This window comes from Schistocerca nitens, chromosome 7 (assembly GCF_023898315.1).
Source record: "Schistocerca nitens isolate TAMUIC-IGC-003100 chromosome 7, iqSchNite1.1, whole genome shotgun sequence".
NCBI classification, from domain to species: domain Eukaryota; kingdom Metazoa; phylum Arthropoda; class Insecta; order Orthoptera; family Acrididae; genus Schistocerca; species Schistocerca nitens.
The window spans coordinates 190,537,553-190,560,902 of record NC_064620.1 but is presented as its reverse complement, the minus strand read 5'-3'; the positions used below and the strand labels follow the sequence as shown (position 1 = coordinate 190,560,902).

The window sequence follows — 23,350 nt, the reverse complement described above, 5'->3', positions numbered from 1 at the left end:
CTTTAGGTATCCAGACCATTACACACTGGAAGCGTTTTTGCTTTTGACATGGTGGCACCCTTGTAGATATCTTTGCTGAATAAATTGATAATTTAATTTTGACAATGAATTATGTCTCCCATTATTTAGCTTGCTATTTTTTCCATCCTTATTACAGAAGAACAGATTCGGAAATCCATTTCTGCAGCTACTGATTTTGAATTTAGTTACCGTTTCTCTGTCGAACCTACTGAACCATATGTAATGGTACTCCTAACTGTTGTTATCTTGTGTTAGTACCATTTCATGTATACTTATCCCAGAGAATTATACCTAATAACAGGTAGTGACCCTATTTCTTATTAGTCTAATTTAAGTGTCTTTTTCCGACCATTTCTTATTTTCCCCCTTAGGCATTTACACTAATCAGTGGTTACTATGTTGTTCCGCATTCTTACTGTTGCGTATTTTATTTTCTACCTGTCTCTTTAGTTTCACTGTTCTGGAATCTTAACCAATAGCCGGCCGCGGTGGTCTAGCGGTTCTAGGCGCTCATTCCGGAGCCGCGCGACTGCTACGGTCGCAGGTTCGAATCCTGCCTCGGGCATGGATGTGTGTGATGTCCTTAGGTTAGTTAGGTTTAAGTAGTTCTAAGTTCTAGGGGACTGATGACCATAGATGTTAAGTCCCATAGTGCTCAGAGCCATTCTTAACCAATAATATGTAAGGAATATTTATGGGCAACGTATTTGACAGAGAATATATACTAGAAAGTACTAAACTGGTAAGCACTGATTTAATTAAAAACTTTTTACACTTTATAGCTTTTTGCAGCTAGCGTTACTTAGTGTGTATTTGTGTAATTATAGCTAAACTTGGTTGTCTTATAAATTCGTTCGTTTTGCACATGCGTTCCATGTATGGCGCCTGCAAATTCTGCACCTATCGTGCCCCCCAGGGCAACACAGTTGCCTAAACCGCCCCTACGATGTAGAAGTAGACAAACTGAAGCGCCATTGGATATGTCAGTGTGTGTTTGTGCATCGGAGCTTAATTTTTCCCGTGCTACTGTAACCACCAACTTGAAGAAGCTGAGTTACGTAAACTTCCGTATGGATTCCTCAGGAAGTGAGTGAAGAGAATTTGATTATGTGCCCATCTGTGACTACTTACTGAGACCCAATCAGAATGCTCCGTTTCTCGAATGCCTGGGGAAGAAATGTGTGTAGACTGGTCGCCTGGTGTCTTTTGAGTTGACGCCACTTCAGCGACTTCCATGTCGATGGGGATGAAATGATGATGAAGACCTCAAAACACTCAGCCCCTGAGTGGAGAAAAGTTTTGACCCGACCGGGAATCGTTCATGGCATTCTGCAGCGCTGACCACTCAGCTACGGAAGCTGACGCAACTGGAGCTAAGAAGTAGGTGTAAAACAACGTCCGTAACAGTAAATCGTGGCGCAAGGCAGGGCAGCCACCACTATCGGTTTCTAAACCTGGACTGCATCCGAGAAATGTTCTGCTATGCATGTGGTGAGATTGCCAAGGCGTCCTGTATTACGAACTTCTTCCGAATGAGATTATCACTTCCAAGAACATTGTTCGCAGTTGGATCGTCTCAAGGCAGCCACTGATGAGTCAACCGGTTTTGGGACACGATGTCGCCTTTCACCACGACAACGCCAGACCACATACCTCTATGGTGACCCGTCAAAAGTTGCGTTCATTAGAGTGGGTTGTGTTATCCCAAAATCCGTAGTAGCCAGATATTGCCCCATCCGACTTTCGTCTGTTCCGTTCCCTGCAGAATTTCCTGAATGGTAAACGCCTCACCTCCTTGGAGGACTACAGACTGAACCTCGAAGAGTTCATCAATCTGAAAACACCCACATTGTGGAAGAATTTTGACAATAATGATATATACAGCTGGAAATATATAGTTTGTTTACAAAACCGATCCGCCTAATATAGTTATACGTGGGCTATTCGGAAAGTAAGTTCCGATCGGTCAAAAAACGGAAACCACTGTGAAAATCTAGTAAAGCTTTGCAATATGTGTTCGACAGTTTCTCTAGTATCCCTGTTGATTGCATCACTTCGCTCTTTTCAGTTCTGAGCGCATGGTGAGCACATAAAGATGCGTAGAAAATAGTGTCTCTCGCCAAGTATGAGGTCCTGGTGAGAGATTTCGACTGATGTTATGCAGCACACATTACAGAACTGTCATACGGTACCTACGTCGTGGCAATTCTCGGTCACAACCTGCAGGGGCAATGAAAATGCTCCTGCAGCGTTTTCGATGGGAAGTTTTTGACCACCCGCACTACAGCATGTAATTGGCTCCCCCTGTGTTTCATCCCTGATCACATTAACTACTGGCTATGAACACAACATTTTCGCACAGGCAACGAGCTATAGATGAGCGTAGAGGATTGTGGGGAAGCACAGGAGGCTGCCTTCTATGACGAGGGTATTGGAAAGTTGGTATAACGGTGCGACAGATGTTCTAGCTGGACCGGTGACTATGTAGAGAAGTAGCTGGATGGTGGATCCAACTGTCGCAAATAAAACATTGCTGATTTTCAATGTTGTTCCCACTTCGCGACCGATTGGAACTTACTTTCTGGGCAAGCCTTGTATTGTGCACGATCTTACGTGTGAAGTGTGTAAGCACAAAGGCCGGCAACCTCTGTGTCGTAGCTGTGACGTGGGGAGGTGTGTTCCCAGGCGTTCTTTGTGTCTGCTCTGTAACGAAAAGCTAACGAACTTGTGAGTCAACCCAATACTTTGCACTTCAGTAGCTGAGGAATTCTTAAGCAATGATCTCCATCACAGCCAGGGAGAGTAACTGCATAATTGTTGTTTGAATCTGACATCATTGGGAGAGAATGATTGTGTTTTTTTTTCAGTATGCTCTGCTTTAATTCTCAATTCCCGGTACGTCGTGGACGCTACAAGCGGTGATAGTAAAGCGTGTTAATTACAGTGAGTACAGTGTCTTATTGTTTGCTCTAAGCATGACTATATTTCGTGCAAAGTGCTTCTTACAAAAGTCCTTTATTTATTTTCTCATTTTTGGAGGATATTTATTACGTTTCTGCATGTGAATGGTTAGGTGATTTTCTCCCTTCCTTCTCTTTACCAAAGTCAGTCACGAACAGTCGGATAGCTTTTGTAGCCCTGCTTAGTGACGTTAATGATGTAGTGTATCTTTGCAATGTATTTAAAATATTTCCACACACATCGGTGTTACTTTCGCATCACGTTAGGCTGTGTTTAGTATATTTTTACAGAAGTATTTAGAATAGTTTATCATGACTGTATGGAATAAAAAAAAAAGCCACAAGATTGAAACGTTGTAGAACGGGATGCGTCACACAGTTCTCAAGGTGGCAAATACACGGTATGATTCTTCCGTCTAAACGATTTTCTGAAAAATCCGTTTTCTACAGAAGAAGCGCGACTGTTCCTGTTGCTTTGGGTCGCCGAGGATTTTAATATCCGAACAAAGGGAGTCGGCGCAATCCTCTTACAGATGTGCACTTCAGCGCTCAGCCCATTCATAACATTTCTTCTTTTTCTGAAGACTCTTCAAAGATCTTGCGCCATTGCTTATTCTTAAGAAAATCGATCAGTAAAAGCATCAGCGCTGGACAAAGAAAGTTTTTGAAAGGTTACTGTCAACATACCTTCCGGGGGCGAGGAAGCAGGCGGCTCAGTGAAGTTTAGTTGTATCGACGAGTGTTGTACAGGAAACAACGTGGAGTAGATTGGAAAATAGCGTTTTTAACCACATGCTATAAACAGTACTCCACTGTACATGTAATTTTCCAGAGTAGTACAATGAGGTTAAAGAGGAATAATATTTAAACATCCAGTAATACTATAAACATTTATTTATTCTAATCAGATAGCATGATAACATGATACTCTACGTGAATTAAAACTAGTTTCTATACTAAACATTCAGTGAAAATATATGGCAATAAACATACAAGAAAAGAACAGCAGTTGAGATAACTAATATACGGCAGACATAGATAAAAGTTTTGTTCAGCATAAAAGTAAGAGAGTCAATTGTAGTATTTCTCGTTTGTACTATATGCTACAGTAAAGATTCAGGAAAAGAATTCTGAAATCACCCGTCTCTTTCAGAGCAATCTGAAGCTGAGATTTTAAATTATGCTCCAAATTATTGGTAATATTTTTAAGCGTAATGCAGTTTGTGGTAAATTATATTCGAACAGTTTTCAGTTGAGACTTTTCGGGAATAATAAATTGTACATGTAACGTAACAATGTTGACTTATAATTTGAATACATACCACAGTATTTATGGACAGGTAAGTAACTTAGAGTTCTTTCATTAAGAGTTTATTGTAAAAAAAAAAAGGAAAAAAAACAGCGAGAAATCGAACATAATTTGGCAACAGAGGCAGTAAGTGAAGATGTTACATAACGGGGTACTGTGAGGTATACTCAATAAATCAACAAAAACCCATAAAGAGTTGTACAATTCATAATGACAGTTACACACGGGTTTTACGGTTCAGCGCGTTCAATAGGGACGAACAAATTATACATACTTAGGCTAATTACCAGAGGCAGATAGTAAAAATGATTTATAGCTAAGGTAATACTGAAAGTAATCTTTGGCATAAATGGTGAGAGATCGTGTCAGTTTTTAGCCATCCACCACGGTTGGGTCAGCTTGGCAGAAATAATGCATTTGTGAGAAAGTAGTTCAAAGTAGGTTACGTATTAAAGGCAATAGAAATTTAGTGTGATGTACTCTATACATAAGCCAACGGAACTTAAAAGGTGTAAGAATACATGGCTCTTGAGTCTGCCACCAGATCATGTTGTGTAAATTCCACAATATATCTCTTTGCCTACATTAGGCAGTTAGTGGTGGTTACTGTTGTGAAGTAGGAAATGCAGGTGTCCATGCTCTTCTTATGGAGGCGCATCAGAGATCGATTTGCCTCTTTAGGGGACTCAAACAAGGTGAGCTCATAGCAGACCAGAGAGCTATATTAGTCTCCTGGGAAAGGCTGAACAGAGAGGTATGTTTAAGAACATTAATGTAATAATTGTTGGCAGGTGGTTGATGAAAACCCGGATCAGATTATAGGGTGGAGGGGGGGGGGGTGGAATCACTGAAAAAATTGAAAGACCTCAGAACATTACTTTTTTTGTTTGCTAAGGTAGATGAGCCTGTACGGAACTGTGAAAGGAGAGAGAACAGAAGGGAAGGTAAACCAGCGTTAGTACGAAGTTTTGTATACGTGGAGTGGATGGCTGGCAACGCGACAGTTTGGGTTGGCGTGAACCGCTTCGCCTCTACCGGCGGCCGAGCGCTTTGAAAGGACCGGAGCGCTGGCCGCGGTAGCGCAGTCCCTCGCAGCTGGCCTCGGAGGAGCGGCAGATGGCGCACCGGCAGGAGACGGCCTCGAGGAACTCGTAGCGCTCGGTGCCGGGGGCGGCGCCCTCCTCGCAGTTGCGCAGCCGCACCGAGCGGCGCTCGCGGGCGTCGTGCAGGCACACCGGGTGGAAGCTGCGCTTGTACGGGAACCGCCAGTCGGAGATCTGCAAGCACGAGGGCGCGCCACTGTACACATGGGCCGTGTTCATAGCAATTACTAAAATAATAACAACGTTACACACCCCTCCCCCAAATCCTTGAACGCCATGGCCACCGCTCAGCTTTCCATGTCATTTAATTTTTTCCAAGCGAATCGTATACTACACTACTGGCCATTAAAACTGCTACACCACGAAGATGACGTGCTACAGACGCGAAATTTAACCGACAGGAAGAAGATGCTGTGATATGCAAATAATTAGCTTTCCAGAGCATTCATACAAGGTTGGCGCCGGTGCCGACACTTACAACGTGCTGACATGAGGAAAGTTTCCAACCGATTTCTCATACACAAACAGCAGATGACCGGCGTTGCCTGGTGAAACGTTGTTGTGATGCCTCGTGTAAGGAGGAGAAATGCGTACCATCACGTTTCCGACTTTGATAAAGGTCGGATTGTAGCCTATTGCGATTGCGGTTTATCGTATCGCGACATTGCTGCTCGCGTTGGTCGAGATCCACTGACTGTTAGCAGAATATGGAATCGGTGGTTTCAGGAGGGTAATACGGAACGCCGTGCTGGATCCCAACGGACTCGTATCACTAGCAGTCGAGATGACAGGCATCTTATCCGCATGGCTGTAACGGATCGTGCAGCCACGTCTCGATCCCTGAGTCAACAGATGGGGACGTTTGCAAGACAACAACCATGTGCACGAACAGTTCGACGACGTTTGCAGCAGCATGGACTACCAGCTCGGAGATATGGCTGCGGTGACCCGTGACGCTGCATCACAGATAGGAGCGCCTGCGATGGTGTACTCGACGACGACCCTGGGTGCACGAATGGCAAAACGTCATTTTTTCGGATGAATTCAGGTTCTGTTACAGCATCATGATGGTCGCATCCGTGTTTGGTGACATCGCGGTGGACGTACATTGGATGCGTGTATTCGTCATCGCCATACTGCCGTATCACCCGGCGTGACGGTATGGGGTGCCATTGCTTACACGTCTCGATCACCTCTTGTTCGTATTGACGGCACTTTGAACAGTGGACGTTACATTTCAGATACGACCCGTGGCTCAACCCTTCATTCGATCCCTGCGAAACCCTACATTTCAGCAGGATAATGCACGACCGCATGTTGCAGGTCCTGTACGGGCCTTTCTCGATACAGAAAATGATCGACTGCTGACCTGGCCAGCACATTCTCCAGGTCTCCGAACAATTTAAAACGTCTGGTCAATGGTGGCCGAGCAACTGGCTCATCACAATACGCCAGTCACTACTCTTGATCAACTGTGGTATCGTGTTGAAACTGCATGGACAGCTGTACCTGTACACGCCATCCAAGCTCTGTTTGACTCAATGCCCAGGTGAATCAAGGCCGTTATTACGGCCACAGGTGGTTGTTCTGGGTACTGATTTCTCAGGATCTATGCACCCAAATTGCGTGAAAATGTAATCACATGTCAGTTATAGTATAACATATTTCTCCAATGAATACGCGTTTATCATCTTCATTTCTTCTTGGTGTAGCAATTCTAATGGCCAGTAATGTATTTAATCAAATTCCTACTTCTCCTCAATCATTTACACTTCGTACCATGTAGGTAGCTGTTTTGAACAATTGGTTTCGAACCTTCTTTAGCTCATTCTCAATTCCGTTTACCGGTTGGTTATAACTGAGTGCAGCTACTCACAGATGTCAAGTGTGGGCTGTAATTATCTTATGGCAGCAAAACTTGGTATATTTGCCAATGCGGTTAAGGGGGCTAGGACGTCAAACGGGCCGACTTGGAGCAATAGAGGCATCACAGGACATTTTAATTTCCAGTGTCTATACTTTCACAAATAAATTCATAGGACTATGTCATCATCACCAGGAAGGATTCCGAATTCACACTCATTTCAGTGGAAGTTCGAAAACATAACAAAATAATTTTTTTTACATGTGAAATTTCATCATTTTTTCACTTACTTATGGCTGCCTTTGTTGCTATGGGTACACTTTTCTTCGTAAGTTAGAGAGATTCTTCGATGGATTCTGCACAACATACATACCATACCTACAGGGGTATGATTAGAATTTATTTAATTTATGAAAAAACGAATGAGCTGTTATATTTTAAACTTAATGTTTAGAAAAAACACAAATTTTATGGTTAATTACCTCAATTTTTACCACAGTTTTTAATAGATGTGGAAAATTCTGGAGTTTCATACACCTTTAAGTATGGTTTGTATGCTGTGCAAAATTCATCGAAGAATCTCTCTTACTTATGAAGAAAAGTGCACCTATAGCAACAAATGCTGCCATTAGTAAGTGAAAAAAATGATGAAATTTCACATCTAAATAAAATTATTTCGTTATGTTTTAGAACTTCCACTGCTATGCTTGTGAATTCTGAATCCTTCCTGGGCATGGTGACAAAGTTTTATGAATTTATTTGTAAAAGAATAAACACTGGAAATTAAAATCTCCTGTGGTGCCTCTCCTGCTCCAAGTCGGCCCGTTTGACGTCCTACCCCGCTTAATACTGAACCGATTTAAGCTGGAGAAAAAGAGTTCCAATTTTGACCACCGAGTCCGAGGCTCTGTACAGCACCTCCTCAACGTCTCCAGTGCTTATATTCAACAAATTGTGAAAGTGATGATTAATAATAAAATGAACGTTAACAGATCTGACACGAAAATACTGATGTCCAATCGAGAATTCTCTCGTAAACTTCAATCGTTACATCAAGAGTGCTGGGAAGAGTTGCAACAAGCCCTAGTCAGAACAGCAAAGGAAACTGTTCCGCTTCTGAACCCGAAGAAGCGTGCTTGGTGGAACAGTGATTGTGAGGCAGCAGTGAAGCAATGACAGCATGTGTGGCAGAGATGGAATGCCAAGAGAAATGAGGCTAACAAAACTAACTTCCTGGTTGCTAGAAAACACGCTGCATACGGGGAGTGAAGCGTACATTTCAGAAAATGCAGTTGGCCCAAATTGAACAAGACTTCCAGAAGACAAATACACGAAACGTCTATAGAACTTTTAAGGAAATTCTCATCAAGTACAATCCTCCAAGCCTACACTTCAAAGCTGCAAACGGGAAGCTAGCTCACAATCATAAAGACAACTTCCAGATATTAGCGAATTACTTTACAGCTCTTCTGAATTGTGAACCTCCAAACTCCACATTTCCCTTTATCGACTATGTGGAAGTACACCCAAATTCATCACTACCCACGAAAGAGGAAATCAAGCCAATTATTCACTCGCTTAAAAACAACAAAGCACCAGGGGAAGATTGTATAATTGCTGAGCTTTGGAAGTATGCAGGGGATAAGGCAGTAGATAAACTAACAGAAATTGTCAGCCAGATTTGGGAAACTGAAAGACTCCCACATGGTTGGAATTATGCTCTGATTCATCCTCTTCATAAGAAAGGCTACAGAACAGATGTAAATAACTATCGTGGTATGTCTCTCATATCAACAATCTATAAGATTCTGTCGAATGCTCTGCAAACTAGGACAGAAGAACAGCTAGACCCACAGCTGGGAGAGTATCAAGGTTTAAGGAAGGGGCGATCGTGCGTCGAACAGATAATGAACCTCAAATCCATCCTTTCGTACCTGAAGCTCAGGAATAAAAACTTTGTTGTGACCTTTGTGGATTTCAAAAATGCGTACGACTCGATTGATCGTAATACCCTGGTCAGAATTCTAGAAGAACTTGGCCGAGACAAGAGGACCAAAGCGATAACCGAGCAAACACTAATCAACACAACCTCAAAAGTGAAATTTAGAGGAGAAACATTAGAAGCTTTTGAAATAAAGACTGGAGTGAGACAAGTAGAAGGGCACTCACCTCTGCTCTTCAACTGTGCCCTCGAGAAGGTGATTCGTGAGTGGCGCAAAGAACTGGAAAACCAAGGAATTAAAAATGGTGTCAGGCTGGGTTACAAGAAACAAAATCTTGAATCGATTATATCGGTTTTACAGATGGTCTTCTAATTTTTTCTGATTCCATGGAAACAACTGAGAGACAGATTAATGAGCTTAACGTACAAGCACAGAAAACTGGCCTCCAAATTTCATTTAAGAAAACCGAGTTTACAACGAACATAAATTCATCACCAACGGATCTTGGTGGGTCAAGGCAAAATTAAATGAGCTGAAAAGTTTAAGTATCTCGGAGAATGGGTAACAGCCACCTTATCAGAGAAAGAAGCCTTCATATCGCGCGTGAACAAAATGGAAATGGCTTTCCATTTAACCAAAAACATTTACAACGAAAGATCAGTATCGTTAAATGCAAAGTTAAAGCATTACTGTAGCGTTATCCATCCAGAGGTCATGTACGCCTCTGAATGTCTAGTAATGAACAAAATAGGCCTAATCGAAAAACTGAAGGCCAAGGAAAGGAAGATTTTGAGAAAGATCTTAGATCCCACCAAAGAGAATTGGGAATATGGAAGACGTCATAATCATGAACTGTATTCCCACATAGAGAAGATAACCTATCATCCGGAAAAGGATTATGTTTTATGGACATAAGACCAGAATGAGCCCTGGAAGATTCACCAATCGTATGATGACCTACTTTCAGGAGAAGAAAACGGGCCTGGTTCACAGAGGTGGAGTAAGGTCTTAAAGAAGTGGGAATCGCCCATGATGACATCTTGGAGCGTGTCCCACTCAAGGAGAAGCTTATGGCGTGGCAGGGTTTCCAAGAAAAACCAAAACTAAAAACAGGAAAGGCTTGGACCCAGGAGAGGAAGGATCAACACCGAGAACGAACGCGGGAGCACTGGGCAAACATCAGAACACGTAAAGCAAGACAGTAGAAATAATGTGGTCCGCAGATGGCCTATATGAAATGAATGAATGAATGAATAATCGTTATGCCTTTCTCACTTGTTTGACCTTTTCTGCTCTAGTCTCATTCCTAACGCATTACATATGAAAATATTTCTGCATGTGTTTATTGCATTTACAGCAGCAGATTTGCACCTGGTGACCAAAATTTGGAACTTTTTGCGGCGTAAATCACTTCCGCAATAGAAAATATACCACGTTTCGCTTTCTTACGAAAATTACAGTGTAAAATGGACATCTGTGTGTAGCTGCACTTTAATTATAACAATCCAGTATGTTGCTAAAGGGCTAACATAGAGCACGGTGCACGATCCCAGTTGCATGTTGTCTGTCCTGCAGTGTCCAGGAACAAAGAAATTTGATTTTCATATTTTTAATAAACCTATTGACTGGATTTAAAAATTTAAAACCGTGTTATAATCTACTCATTAAGATGTACAGGGGTTGAATAATATGGAGACACCATAAGAAATGCGTGCTTGTACATAAATAAAGATGCTAGCCTAGCCCGCACGTTGTGCTATTGTATTTGGCCATGAACGGCACCCGCGCAGTGTACTCTACGTTCCAAGTGTCAGTCGAGGTCAGAACAGTGTTCTGTGTCGTTGCGAATGCACTATTGCGGAGCTAAGCGAATTCGAGTGAGAGAAAATTGTTGCTACTGGTATGATAGGTGCACCCGATAACCAAGGTAGCCAAAGTGATTGGTGTTTCAAGAGGCAAAAAAAGAAAAAAATGGAAAGCATCATCTATAAGAACATCTTTTTGCTGTCGTATCCTGTTTCCTTTCCATTTTATTAAGTAACGGATCTGAGGATGATGTACGATGACATACAAATGAGTCGAAACTGGTTATCCAATAAAAGTATAAAGTGACGTACATTATGGCTTTTTCTCTACAGGCTGGTGCAGTTATTGTGTCCTCTGGACACTATGACTTCAATTGTGACCACCGCACATCCTATACTGTCCGCAAACTCGACTCCACTATCCTGTTGCTTCCCCCCTGATCCTCAACCCCGGTACGCTGCCGGGCCTATACCCACACATTCCAAGAACTCCAAATCTATACACACTTTACATCATCTCCTAATGAAACTGCTACCGCCTTCCTGTCCCAGAATCCATGACGATATTTACCCATCCTGTCAATTATAGTTCTTCCCCACATATTCCACTCGACGTTAGGACTACCCCTTTCCTCCCCATCCCTCTTTATCACTTTCCTGTTCATACCATGGTCATGCCTGCACCCCAATCTCCCTTTTTATCCCCCCACACTCGACTCCTATGATTATATCCACACCATGCAACGGTACAGAACTCCTAGTGTTTCCCTTCGGCTATCTTTTTTCTCAGTACAGGTCATTTAATTTTTACTTAAACTTAAGTGCTTTCTTTTTTAGATAGTGTACTGTCTCCAGCGTCTTTTAAATTATTTTTTACTTTTATTTTACCCTCTGCTCTTTCCATTTTTCATTGAAAACGACAAAATTAACAGTTTAATTTTATATTAACACCAGTCATGAAATTAATCTTTTTACAAAACTGAAGGAACGTTTATTTCTATTGCTGGCTACTTACCTCCAACCCATATGGATCGAGGGGCAAGAAACAATAATCACTAACAAGAAAACACTGTTAATGAGTCGCACCTACTGTATTAAGCCCAAAATATGTTCAGGATTGGCCCCTATTAAAATTTTAGTAAAGCAGGAGTCATTCACAGAAATGGGAGTTTTCACCGTTCCTTTCGTTTATGAATGGCAATGACAAATCTATTCAGTTTTTATGACAACGCTTTTCTTATTTATTTGAAATTTTAAATAATTTCAAACAAATCAATACCATTCGTGCATTGTCATTGTGCAACTCACAGTTCCGTCTCGCAACCTGTTACGCACAGACATCCCCGTGTGACATTGGCGCGCCTGCGTTGTATTCATTCTTTCAGAACGTTCCATCATCGATGTTCCCCACTGCAGCCTTGACTGAATGAAACGCCCACCTCTGCTTGGGCGTTATTCGCATGCCTTGTAACGCCTTTGTCCCTTTGTAACTTTCCACCGCAGCATTCCATATGGCATCCATTAACAGCTCTTCCCAACGGCTATCTATACACACTTCACATCATCTCCCAATGAAACTAATACTGTCTTCCTGTTCTAGGGGACTGATGACCTCAGATGTTAAGTCCTTGATTGGAATGGACTTGTTCCATTTGTAAGAGTTAACAGGGGCGGAATTTCGAGCGCAGCTTCGTTCCATTGCGCAATCAATGCCACCGTTAAAACGCGAGAGCTCTTGCACTTTTGCGTTTGTGACGGTAGTTCTGAACCGATATATCATGCAGATGTGATATACTATAAGAAAGTGAAGTACAGAAAATTACATCAGAACTCAAAAAACATTGCTACAGCAATGCAGATTTTTGTGTACATTTACGGGTACTGCACGGCCAGTATGGAACGTATTATATAATTAACAGATCCTGAAAACTATTTCATAATTAGGGGGTGGCCGTTTGCCAGCAGCAGTAGCCTCAGGCGAATACCAAACTATTGCTACACGACCGTTACTATGCACAATACTCCTAAATCATCGCCGGCCGGAGTGTCCGAGCTGTTCTAGGCGCTTCAGTCTGGAACCGCGCGACCGCTACGGTCGCAAGTTCGAATCCTGCCTCGGCCATGGATGTGTGTGATGTCCTTAGGTTAGTTAGGTTTAAGTTGTTCTAAGTTCTAGGGGCCTGATGATCTCAGATGTTAAGTCCCATAATGCTCAGAGCCATTTGAATTTTCCTAAATTATCTACTGGACAACGTCGAAAGCTCCTCGAGTATATTTTCCTTTGATGCTGTTACAGTAGTAAAGTAGCAGTGCTAGTCAATTCGAACGAAATGCTAGCACCGAAGAATGCTGGCGGAAGACGACGCTTGGTGCATGTACTGTCAGTTGGCGGTCAACAAAACATTTGTAACTTGTTTTTACAGTCGCAGGCTTTCACGAACAATTCTTGTTGGATAAAATCAAACCACATACACACTATAAGGCAACAAAAACAAAGCACCACGAAGAAATTATCTAAATGCGACGGAAATCGGAAGATGTGATGTACACGTACAGACTACAATTCAGAAAAATTGGATGATTTATTCAAGAGAAAGACATCCAGAAATTGAGCAAGTCAAGAAGCGTTGGTCCACATCAGACCCTTATGCAAGCAGTTATTCGGCTCGGCATTGACTGATAGCGTTGTTGGATGTCCTGTTGAGGGAACTCGTGCTAAATTCCGTCAAAGTGGCGTGTTAGATAGAATCACGAGTTCGTTGGACGGCGCCGCCAATAATCCTCCAGAAGTTCTCAGCTGGGGAGAGACCCAGAGACCTTGATTGCCAAGTTAAGGTTTGGCAAACACGAAGACAAGCAGCATAACCTCTCGTGACGTGCGGGCGGGCATTATCTTGCTGAAATGTAAGCCCACGATGGCTTACCGTCAAGGGCAAAAAAAAAAAAACGGTGCGTAGAATATTGTTGACGTACTGCTGTGAAGTAAGGGTGCTGTGGATGACAATCAAAGGGGTCCTGCTATAACAAGAAATGGCACTCAAGACCATCACTACTGGTTGTCGGACTGTATGGCGGGTAACAGTCTGGCTGGTATCTCGCCACTGTCTAAAGCGCCTCCATACGCGACTTCAGCATGGAATCTCATTGATTGGAGTAGAATTGTCTTCAGTGATGAGTCCCGCTTCGAAATGAGTAGCGATGACCAGTCCCGGACAGCGGTGGGAACCAACCTTATTGTTGCCTGCCTCATGACCAGGCAGGCAGGAGTGACAGCTTGGGGTGCCATTCCTTTACATAGCACGACCTCTTTGATTGCCGTCCGCTGCTCCCTTATGGCACAGCGGTACGTCACGATAAAGAGCTTCACAATCTGAGCAAGTCAATAACGGGTTGGTTCACCTCTGGCCATTATGGGATCAGTTATTCGGCTTGCCAACAAAACGGGGCGTAGAATACCGTTCACGTAGCGCTGTACCGTAAGGATGCCGCGAATAAAGAAGAAGAACCGACTCACCATGAAGGAATTATCCAAATAGGCCGGAAATCGGTAAATATTATCTAAGCCTCCAGACAGACACATGATTACAATACCACGTTTTGTTGCCAAGCCGAATAACTGCTTGCATAAATGCCAGAGATAAACCAACGCGATACTGACTTGCTCAGCTTGTGAAGCTCTTTATCTTCAACAGGTCATCCAATTTTTCTGGCATTGTAATCATTTGTCTGTCTGGAGATTTACATAACATTAACGATTTCCGTCCTATTTGAATAATTCCTTCACGGTGGGTCGGTTCTTCCTCTTCATCAGCGGCATTCTTACGGCACAGTGGTACGTCAACGAAATTTTACGCCCCGTTTTGTTAACAAGCCAAATAACTGCCTCCATAAGGGCAGAGGTGAACCAAAGCATTATTGACTTGCTCAGTTTGTGAAGCTCTTTATCGTGAACAGGTCGTCCAATTTTTTTGACATTGTAATCATTTCTCTGTCTTTAGGTTACATAATATTTACCGATTTCCGTCCTATTTGGATAATTCCTTCAAGGTGCGTCGGTTCGTTTTTTTTTTTAATGTATATGGGGTGTTAGGGGTACAAGTGCAGATATTTGTATTGGTGAGAACAACATTACATCAGTATTTACTTCATTTGCAGACAAATAATTATTTGCTATTAGAAGTAGTATGTTTCTACGCTGGTTAGTATCACCAAGTACATGGGCGAGAGAAAGCCATTAATGTTTATTTTTCTCTGTGCAGCAGATCTGGTGTTGAAATGTGGATACTTGGCCACAAATCGATTAGTATATACTGACAGGCGTAGTCCACTTAGTGGTGTAGTCATATATATACATTCAACGATATACGGAAGCCTAGCTGCAGTTGACTGTTTCTCGTACCATTCGATACCGAAACAGTAGAGGAGTAAGTAAAAGTAATACAAGAAGTACCCTACGTCATACTGCCTAGTGGAGATAGAGATGTGCGACGAAAATATAATCACAGAGTATGGTTCCAGAATTTGTTCGGTCTTCATACACACTGATGAGCCAAAACATTGTGACCACTTCCGGCCGCGTGGTTGAATGCCTCTGGTGTTCTTACGGGCCCGTGGCGCAGTAAGGAAAATATTTAGGCGGAAAAGAGACGAATGGGCAGTCATTATAGCGAAGATACAGGCCGCAAATGCGGAAATCCACTGATATAAGCAGTTTTGATAAAGGGCACATTGTTATGGTGTTGCGGCTGGAAACAAGTGTCTCTAAAAGCCTAAGCTGGTCGCCACTGGCGTACTACTGTCTTGACCACATATCGAAAGAGGTTGGATGATGGTGAATTAACGATAGGCCGTATGATACTGGACGACCACGCCTCATCACAGAACGTAGAGCTCGGAGGATCCCTCACTGTGTAATAGAGGATAGGCAGCGATCTGTGGCAGATCTGACGACAGAGTACAATGTTGGTGAAGGCGCAAGTGTTTCGGAGCACACCGTTTAAAGGCCTTTGTTCAGCACGGAGCTCCCTACGTGTTCGTGTGTTCACGCAACGGCATCGTCAGTTGTGACTGCAGTGGGCACAGCATCTCTAAGTTTTCACCGTGGATCAATAGAAACGTGTTGCCTGTCGAATGAATCACTTTTCTTGACACCAAGCCGATCACTGCTTCCTTACACGCCGTCATCCAGGCGAATGACTGCACGAAACGTGTGCATTCAGTTGGGCTTCCACGGGATTTGTGGTGGTAATCTAAGGCATCACGATAGCAGTGAACATTATTGCGGACCATCTGCATTGCTTCATGCTTGCAGTTCTCCCTACAACGATGGCTTTTTCTAACAGGATAACTGTTCGTGTTGCTAGGTCAGAATCTTGGTACAGTGGTTTGAGCGGCACTATAATGAACTCACATTGATGTCTTGACCAGCAAATTTGCCTGATATGTACCCATTGGAACACATATCGGGCGCTAGCTGCGTGCCTGCAAACCACCATCCAATATTTACTATTAAAAACAGTCTTGATCGCGATTCGTTTATTAAGGTGACCGGTTTCGACCACTACTGTGGTTATCTTCAGACCATTGAGTAGGAACCTCTTTCTGCTGGAGAAGAGTAGTGATTCTCCAGTAGAAAGAGGTTCCTACTCAATGGTCTGAATATGACCACAGTAGTGGTCGAAACCGATCACCTTAATAAATAAATCGTGATCAAGACTGTTTTTAACTGTAAATATTTGTAACACATTGATCACTGTCACTCCCACAATGTATTCAACAGTAAACCATTCCGTAATTATGGGAATTGCTTGACCTGTGCGTAGCCATCTGGTGTCACTTATTTCTGGAATTTTGTCAAGAACTTGTAGACTCCATAGTAAGCAGAATCGCTGCTGTATTCTGTTTTCGTAGTGGATCAACACTCTATTAAACAAATGGTCACGAAGCTTTGCCTCATCGGTGTATGCTTTTGAATTAATGGATGATGCTTTTGGCAACACATCCACGAGAAAGACACCGTCACTATCCAAAAGTAATCTCTACCAAAGGTAGATGGCAACTTTTACTGAACTGAAAGTGAAGTTACCAGTCTACTACCTGCTACTATGTGATCAAAAGTATCCGGAAACCTATTAGTCGTCACCGATAAGAGTGTGTCCACCCTTCGAATTTATAGCGGCTTGAACTCGGCTGAAGACATTTTCAAGGAGATATCTGAATGTCTGTGAAGGAATGGCAAAAGGAAACCAGAGGATGTAATGTTGTTGGACGCTGGGGCTTGGAGCGAAGTCGACGTTCTGACTGTGCCCAAATGTGTTCCATTGGGTTTAGGTTGGGATTTTGAACAAGTCAGTCAATTTTAGGAATGCTCGAACAGTCCACTGGTGTACTGCGTGTCGAAAGTGTCGAACAGGCACAATATTTTGGTGATCAGACATGTCGCCATCGTCAGGTGCGCTGACGAACTGGCGACATGTCTGATCGCCGAAATATATGTGCCCGTTGGACACAACTGATACGCACTACACTCATGGACTGTTCGAGCAAGAAATACGCCGGGAGAAACTGAAGAATCACAATTTTAGGTATATTCTTATCCACAAACCAATGTCTCACAGATTCTAGTTTACGACATCGTCCATTGTCATGTTAACAAAACCATCGTTCGCTACTATACGCAAAAAGCATTGTTGTGAAATGTGTCCAAATCCTTCCGTATTTATTGTTTTCATAAGCGAAATAAGGGGACCACACGCTAATCACGGAAGACACCACATCCTCTGTACTTCACTGCCTGCACTACATGTGATGGTAATTGAAGTTCTCCTGGCATTCGCCAAAACCAGGCTCTTCCATCGAATTCCCGCAGGGCATAGCGTAGTTCATCACTTTAAATCACTCGTTCCGTCATTCTCCGTCCATTGGAGTGAGTCTTTACACCGCCTAAAGCGCCGCTTAAAACTGACTACAGAAGTGTGTGAATTATGAGGAACTGCTCGACCGTTGTACCCCACATTTAACTCAGTACATACAGTCATTGTGGTAGCTGGACTACTGATGGCACTTTGGCAATCACGAGAGATTCCTTCCGCTGACTTCATTAATTTTTGACAACATCATCGGAAATTCTCGACGATGCCTGTACTTCAGTCCATGAGGTCAGCCTGGTCTTTGGTTTCCCTGTAGTTGTTTCCTCGCGTTTACATTTCACAGTCACATCACCAAGCGTCGACTTGGATAGCTTTTGAAGGGCAGAAATGTCCTCGATGCGTTTGTTACGCAGGTGACATCCATCAGGTAGTCCACGTCTGAAGGCACTGAGCTGTCGTGACGGACACATCAAATGACTAGCGCTCGTTCGAAGTCACTGACCTCTCCTGACCGCACCACTCTGCTTTGTTGCTTCTCTACCCACTCCACAATACTCCCCCGCCTTCTCTTACAATGGATGGTCCGCTTCTCGAGACATCTGAAGGCCAGTTCCGCTTGCCTGTGGATGTACGCATACATTTAATCAGATAATGTGACTTTCATTCACTAATGAATTAGTATCATTTTACTTCGTCGGAAAAATCTATAACTGTCAAACTACCATGAACATTATAATTTGTAAGCCATCCCTTTTTAGTATCGGGTAGTTATAACTAAAGTGCATCTACTCGGACAATTCCAGTGTAGGCCTTAATTATCGTATGGCAACGAAACTTGGCACATATGTCAATGCGTTTACGCGGATCCGATGTACTCTGGAAAAAAAATAGTTTCAATTTTGGGTAGCAGGTGCAGATTTGGCACTGTGAATTCAGAGTCATGTATAAATATCTGTTTATGTAATGGGATGTGGGGAGAAAAGTCAAGTAAGTGAGATAGGCATAACCTAGGTTCTGTAAAAAACTGCCCCTTACACAATTTATTCAGTATGAGTAACGGACACGTCGACGACATGCTGCATCCGTAGAATAACGTGATCAAAAGTTGCCCATAGCAGTTCCAGTTGGATCTGAGCAACGTGTTCCTGTATACTGCCCTCGATATCAGCTAGAGACCGAACGAATCTCTGGTAAACTTGCACTTTTAGATAGTTCCAGAGCCAAAAGTCACGCGGATCCAGATCGGATGATCTTGAAGACCATGTATGTTGAAAACGTATGGAGCTAAAACGTTGGTGGAAGGTTGCACTAAGCAGATCTTTCACCGGCCGAACGACATGAGCTGTTGTCCTGTCTTGCATGAAAAAGTGGTTTTCACACAGTTATGCTCCTCGAAGGTAGGACTTACATGCTGCACAAGGCGGTCACGATAATATGCAGACTTCACGGTACTCCAGACAGTCCATTTTGGTGTATTCTCTTCAAAGAAGAACGAACCGAGAATGAAGGCGCTTGTGAATCCACACCACGCACATCAGGGGAGTGCAGTGGCTCTTCGTGCACAGTAAGCGGTTTAACAGCACCCCAAAGTGAGCAGTTCTGTGTATTCACTGCCCCTGTAGTGTATAATGTGCCTCGGGACTCCATACAATATTTACGACGCAATGTTCCTTCGGGCATGCCCTCGACTCTCAATAAAAATTTCCTTCTTCCACGAGAACTGCGTTAAAGTACCAGTGCAGGCTCTGACACGTGGATGGCCGCATATGAAAGTTTGGGTCTGATCGTGATTCACGTACGGTTGGGAGAAGTGGTTAAGGCGATCGGTCGTGTAAAGCGGGAAACCTGTTTCGAGGCACAGTCCGGCACAAATTTTCATTTTCGTCATCCCAATATACGGCCGAAGGAGCTTCATATTCGCAACAGCAAATACATTTCCCACAGAATTTCCCCCGGCCATATTTCATGAACTTCCATCCGGGCCAGAAAATGAAGAGCAAATTCAGAACGTTGCTGCGGATCATGTCGTTTCAGTTGCCCCACTGTATGGATCTTGTACTGGTATCAGTGTAAAACAAACCGCAGAAGTTTCTGTGTTGACCATGGGATGTACAGTTCTTGTGACACTGCACTATCCAGGCGTGCTGCATGGTCAGTTACAGGTACAGCAACTTCGTGAGTAACTTCAACCGGGATGAGCCGCCTTCCTCTTCCACGTGCCACATCAAGCTCACTCGTGTTTTCGAATTACATTATCTTCTTCTTTAAACCATGTAATGACATCCGGCCTCTCCTCAACATGTCAGTCGGCGATACTCTCTCAATGCAGCTCTGTAAATGCTACTGTTCACGTAGAACAGTTTCTCAAACAGTCCACGGTCTCTCTTCTAGATGGCCACACTGTTCATTCACGCTATAGCTTGTCACATTTCGGCGTGGATGTCATACCAACAGTGCAAAGCGTCAGATGTGCACCTAATGGACAAAATGGGAACTTTTTTTTTTTTCCAGCGAACATCGGTTCCACTCAAACGGATTAGGAAATCTACGCTGCCACACGCTAGTTACAGCCCACACAAGACATCCGAGACTAGTTGCACTTTACCGAGCGAGGTGGCGCAGTGGTTAGCACACTGGACTCGCATTCGGGAGGACGACGGTTCAATCCCGTCTCCAGCCATCCTGATTTAGGTTTTCCGTGATTTCCCTAAATCGTTTCAGGCAAATGCCGGGATGGTTCCTTTGAAAGGGCACGACCGATTTCCTTCCCACTCCTTCCCTAACCCGAGCTTGCGCTCCGTCTCTAATGACCTCGTTGTCGACGGGACGTTAAACACTAACCACCACCACCACTAGTTGCACTTTCATTATAAACACCCAGTATAGACTGTGTCAGATGTCATGGCCTATCTCCTAATATAGTGACAGACTTCCTTTCTCCCGGCGCAGTGCAGCACCTAGACGTGGCATGGACTCAACAAGTGGTTGAAATTTGTTTAAAACTTGGGCCCATAGCTTCGTGGGGTCAGCGCCACACTCGAACCCGACATCATCTCTTACCAACTGATATCCGTACTCATCTGATCAGGTCCTAATTTTCCGCAACTCTAGTGTGCAACATATGATCACGAGCCCAGGAGAGGAGCTGCAGGCGATTTCATGTTCTTAGCAGAGGCACTCGCGTCGGTCGTCTGCCGCCACAGCCCATTAACCCTAAATTTTGCCACACTGTGCTAACGGATAAGTTCGTCGCACGTCCCACATTGATTTCAGAGGTTATTCCGAACAGTGTTGCATGTCTATTAGCACTCAAACTCTACGGAAACGCCGCAGCTCTCGGTCGTTAAATGATGGCCGTCGGCGACTGCGTTGTCCACGGTGTGAGGTAATGACTGAAATTTGGTATTCTCGACACACTCTTGACACCGTGGCTGTCGGAGTATTGAATTTCCTAACAATTTCCGAAGTGGAAAGTCCCATCCGTCTAGCTCCAACTACAATTCCGCGTTCAAACTCTGATTATTCCCGTCGTGCTGTCATAATCACGTCGGATAAATTTTCATATGAATCACCTGAGTAAAAATCACAGCTCCGCCAGACCACTGCCCTTTTATGTCTTGCGTACGGCCGGCCGTTGTGGCCGAGCCGTTCGAGACGCTTCAGTCCGGAACCGCCCTGCTGCTACTGTCGCAGGTTCGAATCCTGCCTCGATGATAGATGTGTGTGATGTCCTTAGGTTAGTTAGATTTAAGTAGTTCTAAGTCTAGGGGACTAATGACCTCAGATGTTAAGTCCCATAGTGCTTAGAGCCATTTGAACCATTTGAACTTAAGTGATAGAGACACCAAGGCTTTCATTGCAGTACAAATCAGTAAGCCATATGGTGTTCCTTTGCAAAAACTCGAGTGTGTAGGACATGCCTGAAAAGGATGGGAACACGTCTGTGTAACCTAAAAATCAAGCTTCGTTACACAAAACTGTCTGATGGCAAGACAATAAAATGTGCTGGAAGACTAATGGACAAAGTAATTGATGAATTGCCGGAATATTATGGGGAAGCCATTAGAGATAACTGTGACAATTTAGAGAAGCTGAAATGAGCTGTGTTGAGCACTTTCTTTCATCGAATATCAAACGATGAAAAGCCATGTCATGCTTTGTGTCCACCTCCAGCAGACACCTTGTGTTAATATAGCCAAGCTGAATTTTCTGGCACCCTGCATGAATTTACACATAAACATTTTCTTCCTTTTACAGTAATAGAGGCAGTTAAACCTATTTACAGAGATTTGGGAAATCCTGAGCTATTAAGGAAGTGTTTACTTGGAGAGACCCAGATTGTTAATGAGCCCTTCAATAATGTTGTGTGGTTGCGTGTGCCTAAAAATGTATTTGTTGGCCTTATGACTCTAAAGTTAGCAATGTGTGATGCTGTAATAACTTTTAATGGTAGGAACTATGAAAGACTTAAGGTTCTGGAGAACTTACGGGTAAGATTTGGGCAGAACACAACTAAAGGACTGCGGGAACTGGTTGAGCTTCGTGTACGTGAAGCAGATTTAGCTGCTCAGCAAACGACAAAAGAAGCAAGAAAGAAAAGGAGGAGGCAAGCTCTGGGCTATTGTGACACTGAATATGACACAGGCTATGGGTCAGGACAATTCTAGTGCATAAAAGATGCAGAAGTGTAAGTCTGTATAAGAATTTACAATGAAAAGAGTTTTGAACCTCAATATATGTTGTTGTTGTCTTCAGTCCTGAGACTGGTTTGATGCAGCTCTCCATGCTACTCTATCCTGTGCAAGCTTCTTCATCTCCCAGTGCCTACTGCAACCTACATCCTTTTGAATCTGCTTAGTGTATTCATCTCTTGGTCTCCCTCTACGATTTTTACACTCCACGCTGCCCTCCAATGCTAAATTTGTGATCCCTTGATGCCTCAGAACATCTCCTACCAACCGGTCCCTTCTTCTTGTCAAGTTGTGCCACAAACTTCTCTTCTCTCCAATTCTATTCAATACCTCCTCATTAGTTATGTGACCGACCCATCTAATCTTCAGCATTCTTCTGTAGCACCACATTTCGAAAGCTTCTATTCTCTTCTTGTCCAAACTATTTATCGTCCATGTTTCACTTCCATACATGGCTACACTCCATACAAATACTTTCAGAAACGGCTTCCTGACACTTAGACCTATACCCGATGTTAACAAATTTCTCTTCTTCAGAAACGCTTTCCTTGCCATTGACAGTCTACATTTTATATCCTCTCTACTTCGACCATCATCACTTATTTTGCTCCCCAAATAGCAAAACTCCTTTACTACTTTAAGTGTCTCATTTTCTAATCTAATTCCCTCAGCATCACCCGACTTAATTCGTCTACATTCCATTATCCTCGTTTTGTTTTTGTTGATGTTCATCTTATATCCTCCTTTCAAGACACTGTCCATTCCGTTCAACTGCTCTTTCAAGT

At 43.3% G+C, this 23,350-nt stretch overlaps 1 protein-coding gene across 1 annotated transcript in view; it reads right to left on the bottom strand.

The window, feature by feature from the left end:
- Positions 1-4,000: 4,000 nt before the first annotated feature.
- Positions 4,001-23,350, bottom strand: part of LOC126195061 (thyrostimulin beta-5 subunit) — a 141,754-nt gene continuing 122,404 nt past the window's right edge. Inside the window, exon 3 of the mRNA XM_049933508.1 lies at positions 4,001-5,567. Within this exon, the coding sequence (XP_049789465.1) occupies positions 5,322-5,567 (246 nt within the window). The 3' untranslated portion in view covers positions 4,001-5,321. The remainder of the gene's footprint in view (positions 5,568-23,350) is intronic.